General features: G+C 41.5%; 1 protein-coding gene and 1 long non-coding RNA gene across 2 annotated transcripts; one reads left to right on the top strand and one right to left on the bottom strand.

The window, feature by feature from the left end:
* Nucleotides 1-1,161: 1,161 nt before the first annotated feature.
* On the bottom strand, nt 1,162-10,342 carry LOC136437491 (serine/threonine-protein kinase par-1-like). Its single transcript, XM_066432110.1, has 10 exons — nt 9,663-10,342; nt 7,775-7,807; nt 7,093-7,283; nt 6,041-6,172; nt 4,027-4,253; nt 3,575-3,630; nt 2,930-3,071; nt 2,154-2,302; nt 1,525-1,902; nt 1,162-1,263 (listed from the first exon to the last, which is right to left on the bottom strand). Exons 1-9 carry the CDS (start codon nt 10,279-10,281, stop codon nt 1,565-1,567), a joined length of 1,887 nt encoding a protein of 628 aa, XP_066288207.1. The 5' UTR covers nt 10,282-10,342; the 3' UTR covers nt 1,162-1,263; nt 1,525-1,564.
* Nucleotides 10,343-11,988: 1,646 nt separating this feature from the next.
* Nucleotides 11,989-13,331, top strand: LOC136436031 (uncharacterized). Its single transcript, XR_010755990.1, has 2 exons — nt 11,989-12,287; nt 13,225-13,331. It is a non-coding gene; the product is annotated as an uncharacterized lncRNA (long non-coding RNA).
* The last annotated feature ends 627 nt before the right edge of the window (nt 13,332-13,958 follow it).

Here is a 13,958-nt window from a genome sequence, read left to right as displayed (position 1 = left end):
GGAGTTCCTTGCTCTGCAGGCCTGGAACTTTCTCTTCTTCAAATACAGCAGAATACAAAGAAGTTCCTTGCTCTGCAGGCCTTGAACTCTCTCTTCTTCAAATACAGTGGAATACACAGGAGTTCCTTGCTCTGCAGGCCTGGAACTTTCTCTTCTTCAAATACAGCAGAATACAAAGAAGTTCCTTGCTCTGCAGGCCTTGAACTCTCTCTTCTTCAAATACAGCGGAATACACATGTACAGGAATCCTTGCTCTGCAGGCCTTGAAGTGAACTCTCTCTTCTTCAAATACAGTGGAATACACTGGAGTAAATCCTTCCTCTGTAGGCCTAATGAACTCTCTCTTCTTCAAATACAGGGGAATACACGGGAGTACCTTACTCTGCAGGCCTTGAACTCTCTCCTTCAAATACAGCGAAATACACTGGAGTTCCTTACTCTGTAGGCCTTGAACTCTCTCTTCTTCAAATACAGGGGAATACACACGTCAGGAGTTCCTTGCTCTGTAGGCCTTGAACTGCTCTCTTCTTCAAATACAGGGGAATACACAGGAGTTTCTTGCTCTGCAGGCCTAAAAATTAACTGCTCTCTTCTTCAAATGCAGGGGAATACATGGGAGTTCCTTGCTTTGTAGGCCTTGAACTGCTCTCCTCTTCAAATACAGCGGAATACACGTCGGGAGTTCCTTGCTCTGTAGGCCTAATGAACTCTCTCTTCTTCAAAAACAGCGGAATACACAGGAGTTTCTTGCTCTGTAGACATTGAACTGCTCTCTTCTTCAAATACAGCGGAATACACGGGAGTTCCTTGCTTTGTAGGCCTTGAACTCTCTGTTATTCAAATACAGGGCAATTCACAGGAGTTCCTTGCTCTGCAGGCCTTGAGCTTTCTCTTCTTCAAATACAGGGGAATTCACTGGAGGTCCTTGCATTGCTCTGCAGGTTGTAACCTGCTCTATGGAGGTCTTTGCATTTCAGCATAGACCTGCTCAGATCTAGATAGGGAGTTCAGTGCACGTGGGTTCAGAGGGGTTCAGTAGCTAGTCTTCCGTGGGCATTTCATGAGGCCAGTTGGGACTTACTGGCCCCTCCCACAAGCCTTCTCCCGCTACTTGGAAGCAGTTTAATGTCATGCTCAGGATCTTTTAGGTTGCAGTCAAACTTTGCATTATTCAAGTAAATGAGGCTAACATAAGCTATCATGTTAACTGTCAATGGAGTTTTTTGCAGTCTTGTCCCTTTGTCCCTTTGGTGTAGATTTTATCTGGAAGAAAAATGACAAAGTTGTTGGAATTATTTCATTTCTCTAAAGCTGGGATTGTTTGTATTTATCATAAACTGCTCAAGATCATGTGACCTTATTGAAGGCACATAAAAATGAAGGATTCAAAAAGATCCATATCTTCTGTCATATATGCCCATTCCAAAATCTCTGACAGTTTCCATTCAGACGTTATCTTCTACCCAAACATAATAGGTTTATCTGATCTGAACTAAGCGTTAACTAAAAGGAAAATATTCCTACCATTTCTCCCAGTTTTATCCATGATTCAGTGCCCCCTCTATTACAAGTGATGATTGGACGATCCAGCATGGGTGCGGCTGTGTCCGTCCTCGATGTTGTCAGTGTCTCCCTCTTTTTCTGATGCGCCGCCTTTAAGAGGCTTTTCTCCAGTGCCCATGGAGGTAAGGAGCTGCCTAATCCTTTGCAACTTCTCCGGATCTTTTACTTTCCCCAGCTTGATCGTAAGGACTTTCCGGCAATGTGCAGCGCAGACAACGTCCATCAGGTAGGGGGGAGTTGTCTCCTTGTCCAGGAGCCATGAAGACTTTCTGACAGCCTTCAGCTTGGGCCGCCTGTTTCCCTCCTCGTTAGTGAGGGCATAGATAAGTTTAGCTAACTCTGAAATATATAAAAAGGTACAAAATGCAATAAATTCAATAATGTATGTTTAATACATAGAATACAAATTACTGTGATAAAAGTTGGGTAAGCTAGGGTGGAAGGCATTAAGTGTAACTTAAGGGGGGAAAAATGTTCAGTTGATATACATTTTAATTTAGTGATATAACAATAACATTCATGCAGAATATTACAGACCACTGTAGGGCTTGGGATGCAAACAGACAAGTGAGAGTTGTGTGGTTTCTTACCCGAGGAGACAAACTCCTGGCTGATGGGGGGTCGGCCTCTCCACCTGTGCATCTGTTTAAAGATTGCTTTGGTCTGGGCGTTATCTGTCTCATGGCACGGCACGTTGTAGAACCTTCGTCCTACCGTCAGGTGGTGTAACAACGTACCCCTGATGCAACAAAAGTGGTGGTATTCTTTGTAACTTATTGTCACATTATAGTTCTTACTGATGACGGCTACTGTTTGAGATAAAGTGTACATTGTCATGCATGTTAACACTGTAATTCAAATGCTTGTTTATACTAGTGGGGCCAGCAACTGAAGTAATTTAGATATGTGTTCAGACTCAGGTGGTTGCTAAGATGTTCACAGTTAAAGTTTAGATGCATGTGCACATCAAAGGGACTGATGTTTCTTCAGACTGATGATTCAATTGTATGTTCACACTGGGGATTGCTTTCAACCAGATTAAGACGGTGATTGCCACAGCTAGCACTGATTATCATTTCAATATCATTATTATAAGTATCTATTTCTGGGTAACTCACCGTAACTGATGTTGGTCATCATTAATTCCATGGAACACATCTTCATACCAATATTTGATTTTTGGATGATCAATGTGGCTATTTTGTGCTTCATTCTGTACCCCAACCATACAAAACATCTGATCAGTGTCCTTAAAGCAGGAGCTTCAGAAATTTTCTTTCCCTCTTAAACGATCTTCAATGTGGATAATATTAAATCCTTGAAGGTTTGTAGACACTCTCTACCGGTAATGCTGGACTGTACTTACATGGCAAAGAGATCAGCCTGCTTCGGGGAGTAACGATGACCCCGCAACGCCTCTGGGCAGATGTTTGGGTGAGTCCCAACACGGTCCCTGCAGATCTTGAAGTGCCCAAGAGGTCGTCTGTACTTGATAGCCAGCCCAAAGTCTGTTGAAAGAGGAGTTTGAAAAGTAAATCTTCATGTTTCAAAGTGAAATTCTTGCGCACCAATCCTGCTCACTTATGAAATGCAATACAATAAATATCGTTTGGCTTGAAGTTAAGTCATTGTGTCATTTATGATTAGGGGTAGTTGCATCTATGGTTGATCAAATACAGACATGGAAGGAACTCACTGTTGGGCTTGTTTCTCTTCTCGCAAGTTTAAGTTCCTAACCATGATCAGCATTTACCTAAATACTTTTCACCATGTTGACTGAAATGTTTTTATTTTCAATGATCATAAGCAGGTGACCTTTCCAAGCAGCTGAATGTATGAATCTATACTTATCCATAGCTGTGGTCAGAACTAAATTGTGGACCTTCAACTATCGAAGATACAACATTTTCAATTAGAATTTCCTTTACTTTCCTAACTACTTGGAGGCATCTGTCTAGGTTTATCTGTATCCTAAGTGAGCTAATTATGAAATCCCTACACCTACACTCACCACAAATTTTGACTTTGTAAAATCGGTCCAACAGTACGTTCTCTGTCTTCAGATCTCTAAATGAGAGGACAAGGAAACTGCTTCTTCAACAAAAGTAAATGAAATAAGGAAGCTATTCCTAACTCAAATTCAACATAGCAAATTAGACTACAAATCAAAATGTTTGATAAAAGCATGTAAAACTCTGCAAGACAAAGTATAACAAAAGTTCTAAAGCTAAGTGTAGCGAAGAAAGTCATCAAATCAAATGCTGATGAATAAGAAATGATGATGACAAAATAAATGAATGAACCTTGTAATAGCAGTCAGAAATTAATCCATTAAAGCTTTCCTAAGGATTTTATCATTTCTATTTTTGTTGTCCAATTGTAAAATAAAAGCTAGTCTGCCTGACACCTGTATCCTTGTTGGAAGGTTTACTGTGTTTATGTCAAAAGAGCTTCCCTAGTTACCTGTGGTATATGCCTCGACCATGGAGGTATTTCAGGCCGTTTATTATCTGTGAAAAGAGAGCCCTGGCAACACTCTCCGGTAGGCCACTTGTGCAGCTGCAGTCAAGCTGGGGAAGGCACACACATGGTTTCTGCTCTGCAATGTAGTACGATAAGTCGACGCTTTCTGCTTTCGGGCAGACCAAGATGGCAATATGGTTGTTGACCCACGTATCGTACAAGTTGAGCTGTAAAACACAAGAAGGGAAAAACTGTAAAAAGGCTGCTGTGGTCGTGTCCAGGTTACTGTCATCTACACTTTGTTGACAAAGTTAATCTGAGTAAACAGTGTTCCAGTTCATCTGCCTTGGTTAGTAATAATGGCACAGCAGTCAAGTTTGGTTGTCCTCCACCGAGGTTGTTCTTGGCACTGAACAATTAGGATTGGTTGTCCTGCAATGCTGTCATTGGTACTGAACAGTGAGGTTTGGTTGTCCTACTGCTATTTTGTCCTTGGTACTGAACAGAGGTTTGGTTGTCCTACTGCTATTTTGTCCTTGGTACTGAACACTTAGGTTTCATTGTCCTGTTGTCATGCTGCCCTTGGTACTGAACATTTAGGTTTGGCTGTCCTCCTGTTATCATGTCCTTGGTAGTGAACATTTAGGTTTGGTTGTCCTACTGCTATGCTGTCCTTGGTAGTGAACAGTGAGGTTTGGTTGTCCTGCAATGCTGTCCTTGGTATTGAACAGTGAGGTTTGGTTGCCCTACTGCTATGCTGTCCTTGGTACTGAACAGTGAGGTTTGGTTGTCCTGCAATGCTGTCCTTGGTACTAAACAGTGAGGTTTGATTGTCCTGTTGCCATGCTGTCCTTGGTACTGAACAGTGAGGTTTGGTTGTCCAACTGCTATGCTGTCCTTGGTACTGAACAGTGAGGTTTGGTTGTCTTACTGCTATATGCTGTCCTTGGTAATGACCAGTGGGCCTTGGTTCTCCTGCTTGGCTGTCATTGGTACTAAGTAATGAGGATTGGTTGTCCTCCTGCTATGCTGTTCTTGGTACTGAACAGTGAGGATTGGTTGTCCTCCTGCTACGTTGTCCTTGCTACTGAACAGTGAAGATTGGTTGTCCTCCTGCTAGGTTGTCTGTGGTACTTCATGCAGCATCACCTACTTGAGGATACCTTTGCCTTCAAACTGCATCACTTTGTAAATTTGCAGTATGATGCTAGGAGTAAACTAAAAAAAATCCATACAACCCCTACTGTCTGTACTGAATACACACTGTAATAGGTGGAAGTGGGACCTTCATGCAACAATTTCTTTCCTTTCCCATCATCAGCTATTTGGTTCAAGGTGTCTAACACTGCTTCCATGGGGCTCCAGTTGGTCTGATTAAGTATTGTGAAAAATTTGCAAAGCGTTTCCAGGGCTCGAAATTCATTTTTGGGAACAGGTGCACTGGTGCACCCAACCTAAAAATTGAGTGTCAGCAAACCAAAATTACATAGCTAAACCCTACTGCCTCTCTTAAGAACTTCCATCTGTAATTCCATAGCTAACTTCAAAATGTTTAACAAGTCATACATGAAACAAAGGTTATAATGCTTTTTCTGATACTCAGATTTCAAGAATATCCTGTATGCTAGTGTACAATAGTACTTGTAGCCTTAAAAAAGACTAGGTGCACTGGTGCACCCCAAAATTGGGCGCACAGCTCCAATTTTGGGTGCACACAGGTGCACATGCACCCAGTATTTCGAGCCCTGGTTTCCGTACCAAATGCTCAGTCATAGGTGGTACTGCAAGATCTTCTCGCAACAATTTGTTTGCTTTCCCATCATCAGCTTAAGGTATCTATCAATTAAGAGCAAGCTGTAAATACAGAAATAATGCTGCTGCCATGGGGTTCTGCTTGGTCTGATTAATTCTTATTTGACAATTGTGAACAATTTAAATCGTTCACAATTGTTTTGCACAACTATCTTTTTACATAGACTGGATATAGAGAAGACACAACTACGGAAGAACTTACCAGATTGGGGTGGGGTTTGACCCTCGTCCTGTTCAGGACTTGAAGTTCCGACTTTATGGCCGACCACTGATATTGATCTCGTACAGTCTTCCCTTCGACAACGAAGCTGTGTTGCATAAGTTTGTAGGCAACCTGCAGGAGCAAGATATAGTCATTCTGTATCACATGCCAACATTTATTCCTATATGTGATGCAAATAAACCAATCAAATAAATATATTCTTTTAATAGTGTTAATGTTGCCTGTTGCATATTTTAGCGAAAGACGTTTACACAACAATTATGCAAATCAATTTCTAGATACATTTTCATCACATACATCATCACACGCCTAATCACATACATCATATTCACACATCATCATCACACATATCATCAAACACATCATCACACACATCATCTCCACACATCATCATCATCACACACATCATCTCCACACATCATCATCATCACACACATCATCATCACAGATATCATAACACATATCATCATCACACACATCATCTCCACACATCATCACCATCACACACATCATCTCCACACATCATCATTACACACATCATCTCCACACACATCATCTCCACACACATCATCTTCACACATCATCATCATCATCACACAGATCACCATCACACATATCATCACAGGATGTCTATTAACATATGTATTTCTACAGTAACTTGGCTTACTGGAAAACACACATTCTAACTCCAGGGTCAATGGCACCTGGCTATCACAACATGATTGGTACCTTGCATTCTGATTGGCTACTGTTACAATGTCTCAATCATACATGGTGGAAGGGCAGTTTTATATGAATCAACCAACAATGATGTAGGGCTGACCAACATTTTCATTGTGTTCAAGCTGTCCAAATTTAGGGCTACTGTTTTCCTATGGATGGCTATAGAATCATTTTTCTCAATGGAATATCAAGGTGAAAAATATTTTGTAAACCTTGCTTTACACAATGTATTTTTTAATCAACAGCTCCTAAAATACATCATGTAGCAGCACAGATAACTTGCAGATTGTATACACACTTGTACTCACCTTGGAATGACCGTTGTGAATGGCAGCATCCATTACTTGCTTGTGCCGCACGAGGCGCTTAGCGGTGATGTCTCCGAAAAGTACACAGCCATATCCACCTTTCATGTACCCTTCCACAAGGTTGATTCTGTACCCCCTCTGCTCGGCTGCAGCTTGGAGATCGCACAACATCCACCTGGGGATGCCTGTCTCTACACAACAAAAACAACAAAAGACAATGTCATAACATATGGTTATGTTGTCATACTGTCTTACTATGAAGGACAGCTGAAATATAATGCTTTACCACAACCTCACAGCCACATTAACATTACCATTGATACACAGTGTGAAGAGCTTCATATCTTGTTATTGAAAAGAATGACAAATTACAGTAAGTAAAGACCAATTGCTAGAATCATACACCCCTTTCACACTACTACAGATACCTTTACGGCACCTCAGCTTTAAATTTCTGTTTTCAATAACAAATAAAACAAACATTAAAAACAAACATTCAATAATACTAATAGTCAGTAGTTAATTCAGAGAGGGCAAGTAGTTTAAAGTCTATATAACATCACATTAAGCAGACTTTTTTAAAGGTGATCCTCTACAGTCCACTGAGAGCTTCAAGTTAAGATGATTGACAAAGCATAAAGCTTATAGAGCTGAGACCATCCTGTCTTAAAGTTGTACTTACTCTTCACTGGTAGGGTAGGGTCAGTCAGGGTCTCTGTAAAGAATAGAATGGACTTGTTACTATCATGTGGTTACTAATTAATGTGTGTCTAGAGAGGTTTTGTCCTTATCTTGAGACCCCCAATTTGAAAAACAGTGGAAAATGTTTCCAAATTCTTGGTGCAATTCTTAATCATTAAGTACATGGTGTGCAAAACCTGTGAATGAGACCTTCAATCCGCCACAGACCAGAGTCGCACTTAAGTGGCAACCAGTGCAAATTGCACTAACACAAAATGTGCATAGCCGTTTGTGGTTCGACGGAGAAGTCAGGAGGTCACCAGCCTTCCGGGTTTGGTACGAAAAAAAGGGTTCACATGCAGACGTTCGCAACTAGAACTAACGACCCCGTCGCTGCTTTGGTATGTAACTTGGCATATTGTTTGCTAGATTGCGTGTGGTGATGCACGATAAAAGCAGTTACGGTACAAAAAAAGACACCGTGCATCATCACGCCCAGCCTGGCAAACGAGATACCAAGTTACACACCAAATCAGGATCCTGAGTTCTAGCTGCGAATGTGCAAACAAAAGCATTTCTAATACTCTCGTCATGAGGTCATCCTCCTTCCCAGAGTAATTAAGGTACTTAAGAGAACAAATTCATATAAGCCTGACAAGAAGAACAGAGTGTCCCTGTAGTATAGTGGTCTGCGCTTCTGGTACTTGCCACATCTGGTTCAAATTACTTGGACCAGAAGGCCCGGGTTCAAGCCCTGGGTTAGGACAAGAGGCACATTGAGTCATACCAAAGACTTTAGAAAAATGGTACATACTTCTGAAACAGTATGGAAGTTAAACACACTCCACTGCCAGTGTACTAGCCCCCTGCTGCAGTGATTGCACCACAGTGTGGCCCAGGGCTAGCCTCCAAACAGGCCCAATGGATTGCAAAGACCGTATCCAACTGGAAGAAGTTGCAAAACGTACTTCTTCTGCCAGTTTGATACGGTCTTCGCAACCTATAGATCTGCTTGGAGATTAGCCCAGGGCTATGAAATGGGGATGGGCACCACCCTATACACCTTATGGTGTGGGAGGAATTGAACTTTAACTAACTGACAAGAAGAACAAAATTGTTGAACAACACGATCTCTGAGGCATTGAATAAGGCTTACTTGTGCTGCTTCCTATGAGTATGATACACATAGCTTGTGATAAAGAATAAGACAGCACTTGAAAAACACTAGAATAGAGGTTCTCACTACTCTCTGTGTACTGAAATATGCAATGTTTGCAACATGGAGAACAATTTGCAAGCATAAGACACAAAAACTCAGGAATATTGCAAGCTTAGGGTAAAACCAAGTTGCTTAAACCCTTGATAAACAATATCATGCAGAATCTATATCCATTTGATGCTGATATATGATTGAATTTGCAACAAACTGTATGGAGTGTATCTCATTGAAAGCAGACAACACTTTGTATTAATCATATGAAAGAACAGAGCAAGGTTATACGAATCCAATACTAATCTGCTGTATTTACATAAATTTTGTTACAAGCATAAGCACCTTTAAGTTGGTGCAACATTGATGTATCATACAGTACTGACAGGATCATCTCATCAATTTTATTTTCCATTTTAATTGCTTTGAAAAATTGCTTTGCGTTGCTTGATAACCACACTAGACATCCATTGTTAGCACAAGTTATCACTGACAATAAAAAATAGATTTCGAAAAAAAATCAGCATCTTGGTATATAACGTTAAATTTGTATATAATTACCTTATACTGTAATGACGGGATCATAAAGACGTGACTGCATATTGTAACACTTCTTTTGCAAGCATTTTACTTGGTTGCTTATGAGTCAAAGTGGAATGTAAATTCTATGAAACCTTACCTGTGCCTGCTGAAGACGAAGACGGGTTGGTGATGCTTGACACCGTCCAGGAGGAGACAGACCCTGCACTGAGCTGTGTCACCGTTGTTAGGGAGGAGGAAGCCGTGGAGATGGTGTCATCGGTTTCCGATGCTACTGAGGAGGGCAACGTGGAGCTGGTGTCATCGGCCTCCGATGTTGGGGAGGAGGAAACCGTGGAGCTGGTGTCATAGGTTTCCTCCGGCAGATGAGGCAGGTCGGGCGCTGGGTATGCGTCTCGTGTGTCAGATTGGACAGCATCGGTGTACGGCACCACGGGGCTTTGGGGTCGGCTCGCCCCGTCTCCTCCCGGCCACTCGAAATCCTCCGCAGACTTGGCAGCTGTCTTCTGCACGAAGACGTTGGCCACGAAACGAACATCCTCCCCCTTGTCAGTAGTAAACAACCATTTGGTGAATTGTTTCATGGAGGTCCAGGTCCTCACCTGGTTGTTTTGGCCAGCGCTCTTCTTTACGTCTAGGTGGAATTTCGACCGAAAAAACAGCCAGTCCTCGAAGGAATAACTAGACCGCCAAACACGCTTTTTAGCATGAAGATATCTAACGTCAGAGTTGACGAAATAGCGAGTAGACAGTGCCATCTTGTCAGTGAAAAGAAAATTGACCTTCACCAGGGATTTCAAGAGTATCTGTCATCGTTTCCAACGCCCTATGTCGTCACGATGGTTCATAGGAACGGAAGGTTCCATTGTTCTCTTGTTCGTTTGGCTTCCTGATTGGTCAAATGTTTCCAAACTCTCGTCCTCAGGGCACACTCTACGGTATTCTGGACACAAGAGCCAGTGTCCCGTTAGCTGCGACCATTTGATACGAATATCTTGGGCATGGCAGAGGATTTCTTCTTGTTTTTTTTTTTTTCGAGGCGTTTAGACTGACAGTCGGTTTCACGATTGGACATTAGAAATTTCTCTTGGGGAAGGGCGATGGCAAGGGACAGAATATCTTTGATTCTGTCATCTGAGTATAAAGATTAAAAAAACAGACTTCCTGTATTTCACATTGTTAGCAAATGTGGGATTTCAAACTTCATGTAAGAATATGTTTGGTAAACATTGTGCTTCTTTTCTCAGTTTATCAAAATACATATGCTCGTAGAATGCATGTCTACACAATTACAATATGATGTTGGAAATATATGACTGGGTGCCTGATGCATTTCAATCTTACATTACTAAAATCAGTTGGCCGAAATATGAAAATAGAAAATTTAAAAAGAAAAGAAAATCACGATCTAACGTTACAGCCCCTAACGGTATTCTATTTCAGTACTGAAACCGGAAACACACAAGCTATTACACTCAAGAAATGCCATATAGCGTTTCTCTTTAATTTGAATGTTATTTTCAGGTCTGTCGGTATGGGTGTAATGTTCAGCACCAGGGACAGGTCTGTCGGTATGGATGTAAAGTTCAGCACCAGGGACAGGTCTGACAGTATGGATGTAATGTTCAGCACCAGAGACAGGTCTGACAGTATGGATGTAATGTTCAGCACCAGGGACAGGTCTGACAGTATGGATGTAATGTTCAGCACCAGGGACAGGTCTGTCGGTATGGATGTAATGTTCAGCACCAGAGACAGGTCTGATAGTATGGGTGTAATGTTCAGCACCAAGGACAGGTCTGTTGGTACCGATGTAACGTACAGCACCAGAGACAGGTCTAGCGGTATGGGTGTAACGTTTAGCACCAGAGACAGCTCTGTCGGTACAGATGTTATGTTAAGCAGCAGGGATAGGTCTGTCGGTATGGGCAGACCTGGTCAATCCATATGTGATACGGGGAAGTGTTGGTCAGTCAACTCATCAAATAGCAGGTATATGTAGCTCTCGTTGTGTATGTATTTGCTGTGTAAACAGGAAACTAATGGCTCTAGATCTGACTTGCGTTTAGACCAATCTGCCCGCTAGAAGCCAGGATGGTGTGCGTTACTTTTGCTTTGAAAGGGCCGGCATTTGCCGGCAATACATTACAAACAACTCAAGCCAATCAAAGCGGGAGAGAGGGTACAGGGTAAACCTCAAGGAAGGTTTTATGATATTTGTCTGCGACATAGTAGACATCTACACATGATTGTTGATGGCCCTGAAACTTAAACAGGCTTAGCTAAATTCTAGACGTGGGACTACACCAACTGTCGTCAAAAATGATTTTCAAGTATGTTATCATTACAACCGTTAATGGTGTAACCGTTATGTACTAAACGCATTGCACAATCAACATATTTATGCTATTAAAGAAAACATTTACCTATTAAAGTATATGCTTTATCTACTGTGTTTAAGATAAGAATGGGGTCCGCCACCGCTGGATGCTCCTTTGTCAGCCACAACGTCATACCAACGACACTGACTCCGTGTGCAGAGCTGCCCTCTGGCGTCTCCAACTAGAAACGCCGCAGAAAAGGGAGGCGCTACTCTCTCATACTAATAGCTTAGTCAGCCGTCGGGGCAGCATAGCTGGCACAGGAGGACAGTGACTATATTTGTGGAGGTCAAGTGCGACATTCACCCACAGACAGCGTTAAAATCCCCGTGTACACGTCTAGATTTAGTTTGCTCGACATCGTTTCCAAGTCAAGACTGAAGGTATTTTTCGGTATGCCTAAACACCACAAACCACCGCAAACGGGTCTAATATGCAGTGTACATGGGCAGGGACCTTATGTCACGCACTGAATACATTGTATATGCAATAATGAATAAAAAAGATGAAGCAAATTAAGTGTTTACCAGTTAAATCAAGTTATTCCGCTCATATCAACATCGGAAGAATTTTTGGCTGCCATATTAGATCGTCGGTGTTCGGGGTACCGAGAATGGAACGTTGATCGTAACGTTAGAAGGAACTGAGACAGAAATCTTGGTTTTCCCAAACCGTCATTGATAAAAAGACATGCATATTTAAGTACCTCATATGTAGACATGTAACGTTAGACTGCAAATCTACCGGTTTGTAAAGACTCTGCATTCACAATTTTTCCGTACTTCATAAGACCGATTCACATAGGAAAATGTTAGCGTGGTGACCTCTAGAGGCCATCTTGAAGTCAGTGCACCGTCATGAAAAAAAGATAAATGAAACTATCTGGCCAAATTGCAAGTTTCTTTCAAGCTTAAAAAGAGGTGTAAAATTTATGTGCACCACCCTGGATTGGTGTCTTTGACTTTGTCCCATTTGATAGATGAAAAGTAGATCCACAAATTCGACATGATTAGAATAAAAAGATTGAATTTCATCTCCTCAAACATAAATGTAAAGTTACACTGTTACAACTTGCTACATGTGGCCAAACGTAAACACGAAACTGCTTTTAATAGCAGAAAAAGCTTGTGAGAGAATCTTCCGTATTTAGTAAAAACAAATATCGGCTGACCAGTATCATTCAAATGTTAGAAAAGTTTCTCTCAGAATTTGGGGAAAAGACGCACCATTATACTATTTTATAGACTATGTGACACATTTCTATCATGAATGAAATATGGTTTGGGTAGCGCTTATTCGCAATTTTTGAACATGTTACAGGCCAGGTTCTTCTGCCGGAAAGGTCATGTCTGCACCCACCGAGATGCCGCAAATGAGACTACTGCTATCAATGTTATAAAACGTCATTGGCAATATTCGAAAGAAAACAGAGTGTCAACAAACATGGCAGTCCGCAACTAAGTTGATCCACGTTGGATAAACAAACTGCGCATTGTGTGGAAATGTGGCAAAGAATGTGAGCCGCAGTATCACCTATGTGATCAATAGGAGTCACTGTTTCTATCAATAACACGTTACCACAAAACACAGGTTTGATTTAAAAACCAGGAGAGGCCTGTGCCCGGCCGTGTCGGCGGTTCCCCACGCCTGGCTTCCAGCACAAAAAGCCGTCCTGGATGGAACACGGTCCCGGGTACAGCACAACTCTCCTGTAGCTAAGACTGATACAAAATGGATGTCATCATATTTACCTATTTGGCTACTGGAAAATAAATTACACTAGTAGTCATTCTTCTACAATATTTATAGATGCAAAGCAATCACTTAGCTATAGTGCTAATGTAAACTCTAAGCCTAATTTCCAAGTATGTTCACTTGGCCGAAAATGGAGATAATCAGAAAGTGAATAATTCTAGAAAATGAAGCTAAAGCTTCCTTAAAACATGCAGTATCTTTTCAGTGTTTTCACCTATTTCACAACAGAATATTTTATATTATGTATATTTCAATCACCATTTTATGGCTCACAAGAATAATTCAATTTGCCAAAAACT

Source organism: Branchiostoma lanceolatum, chromosome 6 (assembly GCF_035083965.1).
Source record: "Branchiostoma lanceolatum isolate klBraLanc5 chromosome 6, klBraLanc5.hap2, whole genome shotgun sequence".
NCBI lineage: Eukaryota > Metazoa > Chordata > Leptocardii > Amphioxiformes > Branchiostomatidae > Branchiostoma > Branchiostoma lanceolatum.
The sequence above is the reverse complement of the archived record's forward strand: the minus strand, read 5'-3'. Positions and strand labels throughout refer to the sequence as shown.

What these genes read in the sequence shown, in the direction of transcription:
- LOC136437491 (XM_066432110.1), bottom strand. Translation starts at nt 10,281, where the DNA reads ATGGCACTGTCTACTCGCTATTTCGTCAACTCTGACGTTAGATATCTT. An exon ending in TTCACAACGGTCATTCCAAG is followed by an intron (nt 6,173 to 7,092) that starts GTGAGTACAAGT and finishes TTGCTCCTGCAG; the next exon opens with GTTGCCTACAAACTTATGCA. An exon ending in GGTCGAGGCATATACCACAG is followed by an intron (nt 3,631 to 4,026) that starts GTAACTAGGGAA and finishes CCTCTCATTTAG; the next exon opens with AGATCTGAAGACAGAGAACG.